The sequence below is a fragment of the Sphaeramia orbicularis genome, chromosome 24 (assembly GCF_902148855.1).
Source record: "Sphaeramia orbicularis chromosome 24, fSphaOr1.1, whole genome shotgun sequence".
NCBI lineage: Eukaryota > Metazoa > Chordata > Actinopteri > Kurtiformes > Apogonidae > Sphaeramia > Sphaeramia orbicularis.
In genome coordinates, this window is record NC_043979.1 from 49,509,888 (window position 1) to 49,524,068 (window position 14,181).

Consider the following 14,181-nt stretch of genomic DNA (forward strand, 5'->3'; position numbering starts at 1 on the left):
TTACTGTTTCACATGCCTCCACTGCCAAGGTTTACCGTGAAAGTACTTAGATTTATACTTAAAAAGACCCTTCAGCTGTAAAGAACAGAGTGAAACAGCAGAAGAGGCTGATGTTCAGCTGTTCTGATGGTTTTTAATCCAAAAACACTGAACCACACAATAAAAGCCACCACTGACGGAGGCACTTTCATGGGGTTTCCTGTTTTTACTTCCTGCTCCTTTGTCACATCGTTCACTTCCTCTGTACTTGTTGATTCAACCAATAATGGCATTAATTGAATTTAAGTATTATTGTAATTTCTGGATAGATTTTTCAGAGGTTTTATACGAGTAAGAAATTGATCAGAAATAAGCAAAATCTAGCAAAAACATATGAGCAAAATATGAACAAAAATTAACAAAATAATCAACAAATTGAACAAAAATGAACCAAATAATCAACAAAAATGAACCAAATAATCAACAAAAATGAACCAAATAATGAACAAATTGAACAAAGTGAACCAAATAATGAACAAAACTGAACTAAATAATCAACAAAATGGACAAATATGAACCAAATAATTAACAAAATGAACTAAATAATCAACAAAAATAAACCAAATAATGAACAAAAATGAACCAAATAATCAACAAAATGAAAAAAAAAACTAAATAATGAACAAAAATTAACTAAATAATTAACTAAATTGAACCAAATAATCAACAAAATGAAAAATGAACCAAATAATTAACAAAAAATAATTAACAAAAATGAACCAAATAATCAACAAAAATGAACCAAATAATCAACAAAATGAGCAAAAATCTGCATGTGTGTTTGAGCCAGTTTTTCCTGTTGGTTCTGTTTGGTTTTGGTTCATGTCCTGTATCTTTTGGAGTTCCCTCCTATGTTTGGTCCAGTTTTTTTCCTGTGTGGTTCTGTTTAGTTTTGGTTTGGTTCTATTCGGTGTTGGTTCGTGTCCTTGTGTTCTGGTGTCTTTTGCAGATTCCTCTTGTGTTTGTGTCTGGACTTGGTGAAAACCTCCCGTGGGTTCATTCTGTTCTGACCCAGATAATCGGCAGTGACTCGGTCCGTTTCTGTCTGAGTGAAGAATCGCCTCATCCCCTTCGGTCCGTTTGTAGGTCCGTTTGTCATTCCGTTTGTAGGTCCGTTTGTCGGTCCGTTTGTAGGTCCGTTTGTCGGTCCGTTTGTCGGTCCGTTTGTAGGTCCGTTTGTCGGTCCGTTTGTAGGTCTGTTTGTCGTTCCGTTTGTCAGGTCCGTTTGTAGGTCTGTTTGTCGGTCCGTTTGTCGTTCCGTTTGTCGTTCCGTTTGTAGGTCCGTTTGTCGGTCCATTTGTAGGTCCGTTTGTAGGTCCGTTTGTAGGTCCGTTTGTCGGTCCGTTTGTCGGTCTGTTTGTAGGTCCGTTTGTCATTCCGTTTGTCGGTCCGTTTGTCGGTCCGTTTGTAGGTCCGTTTGTCATTCCGTTTGTCATTCCGTTTGTCGGTCCGTTGAATGAAAGCAGCTGATCTAGCCGTAGAGATTCAAATGTGTCGGAGGTAAACCCAGGCGAGAAGCTCCTCTGACAGATCCGCCTCCTGTCGATTGGCGTCTGCTCCACAGTATTGATTCGGTCCGTTCAGGATATGGATGTTCTGACCCGCTGATAGATTCACTCATATTCTCACTCTTTCACCCTCCGTGGTGTCGGCTATCCTTCACTTTTTCATCCGTTTATTGACTGAATTCACCCTGAAGCTGCATCTCAAAGCTCCGTTCTCTGTCGTGGTCGTACATTTTTACTCTTATTATAATTATCGCATCCTTTTGCGTCATCGCATCAGAACAGTTTAGTTTTGACCACAAAGAAGTTGAACACGAATCAGAGTACAAGGATGATTTAAATCAACGCAGGCCAACAAATTAAACTGTGAAACAAAAGCAGTTCCCATCTGGGCTGCAGAATGTGGATAGGGATTCAAAATGAATAAAATAATGACAGAATTAACAATGAACAAAACAAAATAAACAACAAAATGAACCAAAAAATGGATAAAATAATAAACAAAAAAATCAACAAAATGTACAAAATAACAAAAAAATAATCGGCAATATTAACAAATCCATCAACAAAATGAATAAAATAATCAACAAATTGAATAAACACATTCAAAAATCTGCAAAATGAACAAAACATTCAACAAAATGAATAAAAATGGACAAAATAATCAACAGAATGAATAAAAATGAACAAAAGAATAAAGAAAAAAATTAACAAAATAAACAAAAAATCAATAAAATTAACAAAATCATCAACAAAATGGATAAAATAATCAACAAAATGAACAAAATAATCCAAAAAACGATTGACAATATTAACAAAATCATCAAATCACTCAAATAATCAACAAAATAAATAAAATAATCAACAAATTGAGCAAACATATTCAAAAAATCTGCAAAATATACAAAATAATCAACAAAATCACTCAAATAATCAACAAAATAAATAAAATAATCAACAAATTGAGCAAAAATGTTCAAAAAAATCTACACAATGAACATAATCAAGAAAAATTATAGAATCACAAGTAAAATGAACAAAAAACAAACAAAAGAATCAACAAAATGAACAAAAACAAACAAAATCATCAATAAAATGGACAAAAATAACAAATAAAACGAATAAAAATGAGTGACTTTTTCAGCTGTTTATATTTGACATATTTCCTGTATTTTCTTGTTGCGTCTGAAGAAAAGACGATGAGCAGTGACTATATTTGATCATTTCAATTCTGAAAAACAACCTAGACGAAGTTGAAATAAGACTTTTAATATTTGGATCGTTAAAGTTGACTGTTTAGTCCGTTTTTTTCAGAATGTGTTGAAGTTTTTCATCTTGATTCTTTACGACTTCATTAATTAAACTCGTTTTCCCTTAAATCCGTCATTAACTCATTAAATCAACTGTGTTTATTTATGCATCAGACTTTTTTTTTTTTTAATCGGTGTGTGAAATGTGTTGTTCCTGATCCAACCCACTGAGCACTGAGGGTCTTTGAAGTCCAGCTGTGGGGGGGTCGGAGGGTTTAGGGGGGTGGGGGTTAAGGGGGGTGGGGGGGTATCTGTCTGTCATCTCATGAAGTATTCATGGATCCTCAGAGAGAGAGAGAGAGAGGGGTTGAGGGCAGCGAGGGGGCGATCGACAGCGTTTCCATGGCGTGGAGGCGGAGCTTTGAAGCGCGAGAGAGAGAGGGAGGGAAGGTGATGCGAACGACAGACGGACGGGCAGACGGACGGACGCGCGGCTGGAGCATCGCCAGTGTTTCCCCGGGCAACAACAACCACGGCGACAGCAGCGAGAGGCAGGAATCCTCCACTTCATTTCCACCACGATCCGGTCCTTTAGTCTGAGGAGTTCCAGGAGGAAGAGGAGGAGGAGGAGGAAGGGTGGAGGACAGAGGGAGGAGGGACGGGGGGAGGAGGTGGAGGGGGAGGTGGAGGTGGTGGGGGAAGCATAGCGATACTGCAGGAGTCTGAACAGACCGAGGAGGAGGAGAATAAAGGCACAAACAGGTAGGGTTAGAAGGAGACGGAGGAAAAGGAGGAGAACGTCCAGACGAGGAGCAGGAGCAGGGGTGGATGTAGAGGAGAAGAATCCCCAGGTGGAGGTCGGACCACGTGAAGCTCCGACCCTTCAGATCATGTTTCAAAGCCGCTCGTTTCTGGAAAACTTGTGTCGACTCGGAGCTCGACCTCAGAGCCGAAGATCTGACCCGAAGGACGAAGACATGGACGGAGGAGTGTGAGACTGACGGAATACCCTGAGGAGTTTGGAACTAGACGGGTCCGATGGAACACAGAGGAGTTAACGACGACGAAGAACCAGAAGGAAGTTTACAAAACGAAAACAGGAAAATCCACTGATAATCCAGAGGATGATGACGGACGCAGGAGACCGTCCCAAAGACGGACGGACAAAAGTTAATTCCACGATGATCTGAGGACGTTCATGGACCAGGAGACGATCTGGAGTTAGTCCAAGACATGGAGTCAGTGTAGGAGGAGAGCAAAGAGCCAAGGAATTATCCTGGAAAACAAGGAACGGCATCGACAAAACCAGTTTTTATCAGGATGTGATTGAACTGGAAGAGACGGACGGGACACGTTTGGGTTTGATTTAAGGGACAGTGGACGGATTAAAGACAGACAGACAGACAGACAGACAGAGACAGACAGACAGACAGACAGACAGAGAGACAGAGACAGACAGAGACAGACAGACAGACAGACAGAGACAGACAGACAGACAGACAGAGACAGACAGACAGACAGACAGACAGAGAGACAGAGACAGACAGAGACAGACAGACAGACAGACAGAGGACAGACAGACAGACAGACAGAGACAGACAGACAGACAGACAAGACAGACAGAGAGACAGAGACAGACAGACAGACAGACAGAGAGACAGAGACAGACAGACAGACAGACAGACAGACAGACAGAGACAGACAGACAGACAGACAGAGAGACAGAGACAGAGAGACAGAGACAGACAGACAGAGACAGACAGACAGAGACAGACAGAGACAGACAGACAGACAGACAGACAGACAGACAGAGACAGACAGACAGACAGACAGACAGAGAGACAGAGACAGACAGACAGAGGACAGACAGACAGACAGAGACAGACAGAGACAGACAGACAGACCAGAGACAGACAGACAGACAGACAGACCAGAGACAGACAGACAGACAGAGACAGACAGACAGACCAGAGACAGACAGACAGACAGACCAGAGACAGACAGACAGACAGACAGACAGAGGACACCTGTGGACGACTGTGGAAACACAAACACAGAGTTTAAGGCGAGTCTGAAAAGGACCAAGCACCGTTGAAATCTGTGGGAATACGACCGACGGAGGAGCGTACGAGGAACAGACGCAAACGTAAAAGTTTATCTGAGACGTTTTTCTGAGCAATAAACCCACTGCGAACCCTTGGAGTGTTCGGACGTTTGGGATAAAACCTGCTGTAAAACCTTCGTACATTCAGGGGTCGGAGTATCGAAGGGCAGTTTACTGACACGAGGACAGGAAGTGGACTTTACAAAGTGACTGGACCCCTTTGGATGGTCCTGTTCGTCTGGATTTAAACCTGAAAAACATCCTTTTTTACTCCTCGTTTCATTTCATTTCTGTCGCATTAAGTCCAACTTTTTTACGATGGTGAATGAAGACGAGAAGACATTTGTTTCCGGTTCTACGTTGGTCAGATAATGGACTGGAAAGAACTGTAAGTATCTGCTTCCTCCATGTTCTGCTTTAACCCTTTAACCCTTTAACCCCTGAGTGCAGGTAAAGGTTCACACTTTAACCCTCTGGTGTCCAGGTGAGCATATCAAACACACTCTAACCCCTCTGGTATTCATTTTTGTTCATTATATTTTATTATTTTTTGTTCATATTTGTTGTTTATTTTTATCTTTTTTATTTATATTTTTGTTCCCTTTTTTTTTTTTACTTATCATGTTTTTGTTTTTTTTTTTATTTGTAATGTTAAATATGGGTCATATCTGATGACCATGAAGAGATGAATAACTGTATTTTACACCAATTATTGACACACACACGTGTCACGGAATCAGTATTTTTCTGTGTCTGTTTTTTTTTTTTTTTTTTGTAGTGTTGAATTAAACAGTGTTTTCTCAGCTGCTGCTCAGTGTTTAACAGTGTTATTCTGTTAAACACATACACACAAACATACACATGCACACATACACACCCAGGGTTGAAAACATCCCATTTTAATCCGACACCATCAGGTCATTAATGAACACTTTGATCTTAATATTTAAATAAATTATTATGTTTAATTTTATTTCATTTGATAAGCTCCTCATTCTTATTTTACTTTATTACTGTGGTACTTTTTATATGAGTAATGTAACTTTCTATTCTATTCTATTCTATTCTATTCTATTCTTTCTATTCTATTCTATTCTATTCTATTCTATTCTTTCTCTTGTATTTCACCCACAGACTGATCGATCAGTCAATAATAAACCAGTTTCAGTTGGATCAGCTGTTATTGATGACCTAAGGACCCCTGTAAACCAGGGGGGTCAAACATACAGCTCCTGGACCCAAACTGGACCTCCAAAGGGTCTGATCCGGTCCCTGGTGCCAGTGGTTGTGGGCGGGGCTAAACCCTGACTCCGTAGTGGTTTTTTTCTCCTTCATGCCGTCTGTTTTGCTTGTTTTTTTTTTTCAGGGCGGCTCAGAAGCTCAGTCTTTCCCCGGAGGAAGAAGCCGCCCCCGGGTCTGGGTCCAGGTCCAGGTCCGGGTCAGTCCTCGGCCGAGGCCCCGGGGACCCTGGTCTACACCGGGGGCTTCAGCGGCGCCCTGCAGCTGTCCCCGCCCCCTGTGCCACCATGCCTCCTGAGGGCAGGGTCAAAGGTCAAGGACATGCCGGGGATAGGGAAGGTATGAGGTTTAGGAGTCAGAGAACACCCGGGTACGACGAAAACCACATGGACGACCTCGACTGAAACACACAATTAAACCTGTTAGACATTTAGTCAGAATTGTTATTATTATTATTATTATTATTATTATTATTATTATTATTATTCATCCACCGACATTTAAATTATCGTAACTCCTGAATGACTACTGATAAAATCCAACCATCGTCTTTTGTCTGAGGCTGGGTTCTTTCTATTGGTCTAGAACACATGAGGGTAGAGGCCTGTCATTGGCTGAGGGGGAGGGGTGGAAGTGGGCGGAGTTTAGAGCAGCAGAGTGCAGTCGGTGAGAGAGATATGGAAGATTTGTATCAATTTTAGCAGCGTTTTAGTGTTGAATTCATGTCAATAATTGTCTCTAATAGTGATAGTGCTGTTCTGGAGTGTTCTACTAGTGTGTTCTCATGTGTTTTTGTCCAGTTGTGCTGTTTTTTTTCCACTGTTTTTCTCTGTATTTTTGTGGTTTGTAGTAGGGATTTAGACCAGATTTAGTCATGAGATCAGGTCGATCCGGATGCGGTGCTGGGGCGGGGCTAAACAACGTCTTACTTCCTTAAATTAAAGTTTCTGAGGGTGGGGAAAAGGAAAATCATCTGCACAACAGCAGGAGGGTTAGAAGAATTAAAACGTCGATAAGTTTCACTTTCACTTTAACGTGATGCGTGAGTTGGGTTTTTCCAACCTGCGGGGCTTTTTTGGAATTATTTGACCCGACCCGACCCACAGATAAACTGACATTCTTCTGACCCGCCCCAACCCGACCCACAGTAACCCGCTGATGTGTGCATCACTAACGTACACCGCAGAACGCACCCCCATATATTACCTGGACCTGTCCATAGACCTTCTACAGCAGTGGTAAACATACGGTCCTCGGGCCAAAACCGACCAAGGGTTCTAATTTGTCCCAAAGTATGAATTTGGAAAGTGTAAAAATGATGCTAAAGTTCTTCAGAGTCAAAGGTGTCATAGTTGTTTCAGTTCAGGTTCCACATTCAGCCCAACTATGACCTACAGTCACATAACAGAAGAAGAACCTACAAAGGATGACTGCACATTTAAATCTAAATTTTATTGTAAGAAGCTGGTTTCAGATTGGTATCAGCAAAAGTAATCTTAAAAAAATTGGATTATTTTATTTTATTCAATTTGGTTCATTATATTTATTATTTTATTCATTTTTGTTCACTATATTTATTAATATATTAATCTTTGTTCGTTATATTTTTAATTTGTTAATTTTTGTTCATTATATTTATTCATTTATTCTTTTTTGTTCATTATATTTATTCAATTATTCATTTTTGTTCATTATATTTAGTAATTTATTCATTTTTGTTCACTAAATGTATTATTTTATTTATTCAGATAGGAAGCAAAAAAAAAAAATCCACATTGGGACATCACTAGTTTCCATAGTTGATTGACAGTTGTATTGTTTCTGTAACTCTTGTCTGAATATTTGTATATTTGCATATATGTGTAAATCTATAGTCAGATCTCTGCAGTTCATAGACAGATCCAGTGTGTGTATTTGAATCAGCTGATGGATGTTTTTTTCAGTGAAATTAGCGGCTCTGTCTACAACTAGACACAAAGTGAACACAGACTATCAACTGGATCCAAATGAAACCAAAGAACCAAAAAGAACCAGAAGAGCATGAACACACACTGACCTAGAACAACTACAGTGGAAATAGAGGAAAAGTGATTTATATAAACTCAGAAAGTTTAGTTATCAACATTTACAGTTGGTTTACATCATAAATATAAAAAAATTCAAGTATGTTTAAGCGTTTCTTACATATAATAATGATATAATTAAAGGACAATTATTAAAAGTTAAATTCTTTCTGAAAAAAAGGTGCAAAAGATTTGGCAAAAAATACATTTTTCTGACACTTTTATTGTAAAAACAACATAAATAAATGTAGGCGGTCTGTTTTAATGGTGGTCCTTAAAGGGTTTAACCATACACAGAACCTCATCAGCCTTGACCTTTGACCTGTGGCCTGCACTCGTGGCGTGGTAGGACTCATGTGACTGTCGGTTTTTATTGTCGTGTCACGGAATCTGCTGAGTCTGCGACTGAAGGTCAAGTTTATGATCAGCAGAGCGCGACCTTTGACCCCCGTAAACCACCGACACTTCTGATCCCAGACCAGAATAGTCCATCTGAGACCAACAGAGTCCATGTGAGATCAGCAGAGTCCATCTAAGACCAGCAGAGTCCATCTGGGACCAGCAGAGTCCATTTGAGACCAGCAGAGTCCATCTAAGACCAGCAGAGTCCATCTGGGACCAGCAGAGTCCATGTGAGACCAGCAGAGTCCATCTAAGACCAGCAGAGTCCATCTGGGACCAGCAGAGTCCATCTAAGACCAGCAGAGTCCATCTGGGACCAGCAGAGTCCATCTAAGACCAGCAGAGTCCATCTGGGACCAGCAGAGTCCATCTAAGACCAGCAGAGTCCATGTGAGACCAGCAGAGTCCATCTAAGACAGCAGAGTCCATCTGGGACCAGCAGAGTCCTTCTGGGACCAGCAGAGTCCATCTAAGACCAGCAGAGTCCATCTGGGACCAGCAGAGTCCATCTGGGACCAGCAGAGTCCATCTAAGACCAGCAGAGTCCATCTGGGACCAGCAGAGTCCATCTGAGACCAGCATAGTCCATGTGGGACCAACAGAGTCCATGTGAGACCAGCAGTGTCCATCTGGGACCAGCAGAGTCCAGAGGATCTGAACTGGGACCAGTCTGTAGAGGGTTTAGCCTTTAATACCGTAATAGTCGTTTCTGCAGATTATTCAGCAAACACAAAAAAAAACTTAATCAGAAATTGAGTATTTGACGATTTAGGCAAAAAAAAAAAAAATAGGAAGGAGACGATATGAAGGTTTTACAAACACGTTTATTATTCAAATAAAATAAATAATAAATAAAAGATAAAATAAAAACAGTCACTCATAATAAAAACAAAACAGACAAATGCTACACTACCAGGCAAAAGTTTGGACTCACCTGGTTTTTCTTTATTTTTGTGACTATTTTCATTGTAGATTCTCACTGAAGGCATCAAAACTATGAATGAACACATGTGGAATTCTGTAGTTTAAAAAGGTGTGACAAAACTCAAAGCATGTTTTATATTTTAGATTCTTCAAAATAGCCACATTTTGCTTTTATTACTGCTTTGTGCATTCTTGGCATTCTCTTCGATGAGCTTCATGAGGTAGTCACCTGAAATGTTTTCCAAAAGTCTGGAAGGAGTTCCAAATGATGCTGAGCACTGGTTGGCCATCTGTGGTCCATCTCATGTCATTTAAATAAGAAGGTGAGTCCAAACTTTTGCCTGGTAGTGTACACAGTGGGTTTAAACACAATGAAGACCAAGGCAACAAATAAAAGCAGACAGTGTTTACAGGCAGAGCTAGTTCTGCTTCTGAACCTTTGTACTTTAAACCTTTGTACATTAATGCCCCCCATCCCTTGTCCCTGGTCCAGGTCAGGGTGATGGTCCGGATCTGCTCGGTCCACGGCGACTCGTCCGAGTCCGTGTCCTTCCTCAAAGTGGACGGTCGGAAGAAGCAGCTGACCATATGTGAGACCGCGGCCGGAGGACACTCAGCCGCCGCCCACAGACGCTCCTCAGGCTCCGCCCCCAAAACTTTCAACTTCGACGCTGTGTTCTCCCAGGATGCATCACAGGTGAGACCGACTGAGCAGACCTCTGCCGTATGTCCCAAAACATAAAATCGGACTTTCTGCATCGAGAACTTTCAAAATAATTAAACAATCTAAATGTTATCTCAGGGTCTGAAACTATGCCCATTTTTAGAGGTTACACTGTGAATTCATTGATTTATTGTAATACCCAAATTATTGCGTAAAAGTGTAAAAAAAAAAAACACAAATACAGACCAATACAGTAAAAACATTGGAATTTTACTTTTTACTTTAGTTTTTATTTTTTACTATAACACACTGTTGAAAGCATGTATTTCATATAATAATGAGAATTAATGGACAGATATTGAAAGATAAGTTCTTCCTGAAAAACAGTGCAAAAGAATTGGTCAAAAAAAGACATTTTCTGACACTTTTATTGCAAAAAACAACTTGATTTATTGATATATTTTGCACATAGTTAACATTGATCAAAGACATAATAAAACAGTAAAGGCGCAGTTGGAGACAGAACGCCTAAAATGGCCTGTTTTAAAACCTCCACCTTATAAATATATGAACGATATAAAAGTTATGATACTTCTGTAGTCCATACACATTCAGAATTCATAAAAAAAAAAAAAGAATAAATAAAAATAAAATAAAAAAATATATATATTGGTTTGGTCTGAGTTGAACAATAGTTGAAGATAATTTAAAGTTGATTGCACAGAGCAGATATTCAAGTTTAAACCGTCTGGCCAACAGAGGGCGCTGCTGTGTATAAAATGGTGTCATCTGCAAACAGTTGAATTCTACTGCTTCTACTTTTTCACCCATTTCTTTACACATTTCTAGAGGTTACACTGTGAATTCCTTTATTATTGTAATATCCAATTATGTGTAAAAGTTGTTATGGAAAGTATAAAGAAAACACACAAATACAGTAAAAACATCAGATTTTTTACAGTGTTGTTTCGCTGTTTACCTTAAAATCACTAGATAACTCATAAAATCAATTCAAGCCCAGAACTTGACATGTTCCTCTGCTGAGGCTGAACACAGCTCTTATGCGATTGGCGGACACTGATCAGATCTCCGTCCTGATAGGCCGAGGTGTGTTCAGGGACGCTGGCCGAGGTCATCCAGTCCGTGGTCAACGGCGCCGATGGCTGCGTCTTCTGCTTCGGACACGCTAACCTGGGTAACGACACACCCACACGTTTCACACACTGTCTTTACTTTTCTCTGAGTCACGCCGCTGTTTACGCTGGCTCCGCCCCCTCGCAGGTAAGACCTACACCATGATTGGGCGGGACTGCTCCACCCAGAGCCTGGGCGTGGCTCCCACCGCCATCTCCTGGCTCTTCAAGGTGATCGAGGAGCGGCGCGAGAAGGCGGGGGCTCGATTCTGCGTCCGGGTGTCCGCCGTGGAGATCTCCGGGCGGGAGGAGACGCTCACCGACCTCCTGGCCGAGGGTCAACACGAAGCCCCGGGCCCCGCCGTGGCCCTGAAGGAGGACCCCATCTGTGGGTCCCAGGTCAGTAACACCTGAAACACTAACACCAACACACAACTGTACAACACACTGGGCCTCAACCAACTAATGCCAGCGTATTTTACAGTTTGAAGTTTCTGTTTTTTAAAGGGACTGTAAAAACACGTAGACTCAAGGATCTCAGGAAGAGACTGTTGTTCCAATATTTTTCATATTTGTTCCACCGAAAGTGTACCTTCGCTACTTTAGGAAACATCTACGTGATGCAAAGGACAAAACGGTGTCTCTTTATCTGCCCAGGAGCCCCATAGAATCTAAGGAGCCAGGGTAAAAACCCCAACTGCTGGGAATGGGGGGTACCCCACAATTTAAAAGGACTGACCACTTGAAGTCAGTGTCGGGGAACACAACAGGAGAATGAAGAAAAAGTCACCAAGAGAAGGGTTGAGTTTTAAAAAAGTCTAGTCCAGAATCTGGTTTATTAAAACAGCAAAAGTTTACAAAAAATCCAAACTTGTGCATTATCAGAGAAGGCAGTTTACCACTAGTATCTCTATAAAACACACACTTGTCAAAACAAAAACCAAGGAAAAAAAGGAGGAACAGGAAGGGCGTCTCCCTCATTACTTTTTATAGTCTTTAGTGACTGTTGGAGACTCCCCTTTCTCTGTGACCTCATTAATACAAGACTCACAATTGGTTAATAATAACACATGGGCAAAGCATATCCGTTCTACGTCATTTGTTCAGCATTATTTCTAAGAAAAGCTTCTAACAAAAGTTCATCTAAGTTCAGCGTGTGCTGTGTACGCCTGTCAATCAACCTTGGTTAGGCATCTAAGCCCAAAACATAAAATAACAATCTTTCCACATAGTCTAGCTGCAAAGCGATCTAAGTCTCAACACCTGCACCTGGAGGTTAAGCGCTTTAAATGCATACTTTAGCCGCAGCACGTTCCGAGGCTCGTGCTCTGGCTTTCCACATTCATCTCGCTTCATCACAGTTACCTGCAAAACTATCACACAAGACCTCTGTCATTGCATTTGACCTTTTTCCTCCTAAGTTGACATCTGCAGTTTGACCACATTCAGCTAAATTTAAAATAACTCAAACTTTCCACTGTGCCCGACCTCGGCTCACAGGAGCCATACTCTCAGGTGCTCAACCGCAATCAACTGCTCTGTACACCGAGGCGAGGCACAGTCAAACCGTTTTTTTCCAGAATGCAAGATTGAGACCCTTTTAAGTAAAGCTTATTACACTTGCACATACACATCATTATTATTTTTTTTTCCCCATTTCTTTTCATTTTGTTTCCTGTCTTAGCAGCAAAAATAGTAAGTTAACATAGTATCAGAGAAGTAGCACAGAACTCTAAGAGCAGCAGCATGGCATAAAGCAAATTCTCCTTATAATGGTCACATTTACCTCCCATTCAACTTAAGACTTGTCTAACAGGACAGTGCATTTGAACCCTTAGTGGTCTGAGCCTATTCTGTCTGTTTTTCAGTCCTTTTGATTTGGCCTTTATATACTATAAACAAATGTTTACTGTGTCTATTTACTATACTATATGTTTATGTTTACTATTTTTCTTTTAATAATAGCCTTTATTTATTTCAGTTAACGAAAATGTTTTTTCAATTCTAGTTTTCGTCATTTCATCAGTTTTTGTTAACGATAATAACCTTGATCAGCAACTCTCTGAGCAGACAACACATAAGTAACGCACCACATCGCTATGACGACCAGGTACTGTGAAGTGGGTAGTATCCTGGAATGGAAACGGTCTGGAATAGGACCTGGCACCAGAGTGGATTCGAGGCGAGGCGAGTTGGTTCCACGTAGTAGAAAGGCGGCAAAAGTCTTCTACTAACTTAAAGAAAATGCAGGAACCCAAACTTCATAAAATCAGTGAAAATATTATCATTCCACTGTTCCATGACTAGGGATGTAACAATCTGAAAATTTCATTTCATGGTTATTTTGACTAAAATTGTCACGGTTATCATCATCATCGTGGTATTATTGAAATTGTGCTCAAAATGTTCAAAAAGTACTAATACACACACTGAAATAATTTAACCAAGTTGTATATTGAAAAATAAATAAATAAAATACCAGTCCCAATGTCCCTTCTGTGTCAGAAACATTCCAATATTAACCCTTAGTGGTCTGAGTCCATTCTGTCTGTTTTTCAGTCCTTTTGATTTGGCCTTTATATACTATAGAAACAAATGTTTACTATACCCATGTTTGGATCTGTTTTTTTCAGCACAACTTCATCTAGATCAACTGTCTATTAGTTTTTTCACTTTAACCTACTATAAAAACACAAAAGGATAGAAAACACAAAAAATATATAAAATCCGATTTGAAAAATGTATATAATTTATTGCATAAAACACACAGATGCTTAATGAACCTTTTTACAGACTTTAAAAGTGAATATTGGTTCCAAATATTAGGTATAGAAAATTAAAATTGTAATAAATTAAAG

The 14,181-nt window shown here is 40.2% G+C and overlaps 1 protein-coding gene across 1 annotated transcript in view; it reads left to right on the forward strand.

Moving 5' to 3' along the window:
- LOC115414894 (kinesin-like protein KIF26A) overlaps positions 1–14,181 on the forward strand; it is a 56,463-nt gene that overhangs the window by 15,757 nt on the left and 26,525 nt on the right. Inside the window, 6 exon segments of the mRNA XM_030128254.1 lie at positions 3,143–3,388; positions 6,215–6,288; positions 6,290–6,476; positions 10,020–10,223; positions 11,292–11,385; positions 11,472–11,722. Of these exon segments, the coding sequence (XP_029984114.1) occupies positions 3,143–3,388; positions 6,215–6,288; positions 6,290–6,476; positions 10,020–10,223; positions 11,292–11,385; positions 11,472–11,722 (1,056 nt within the window).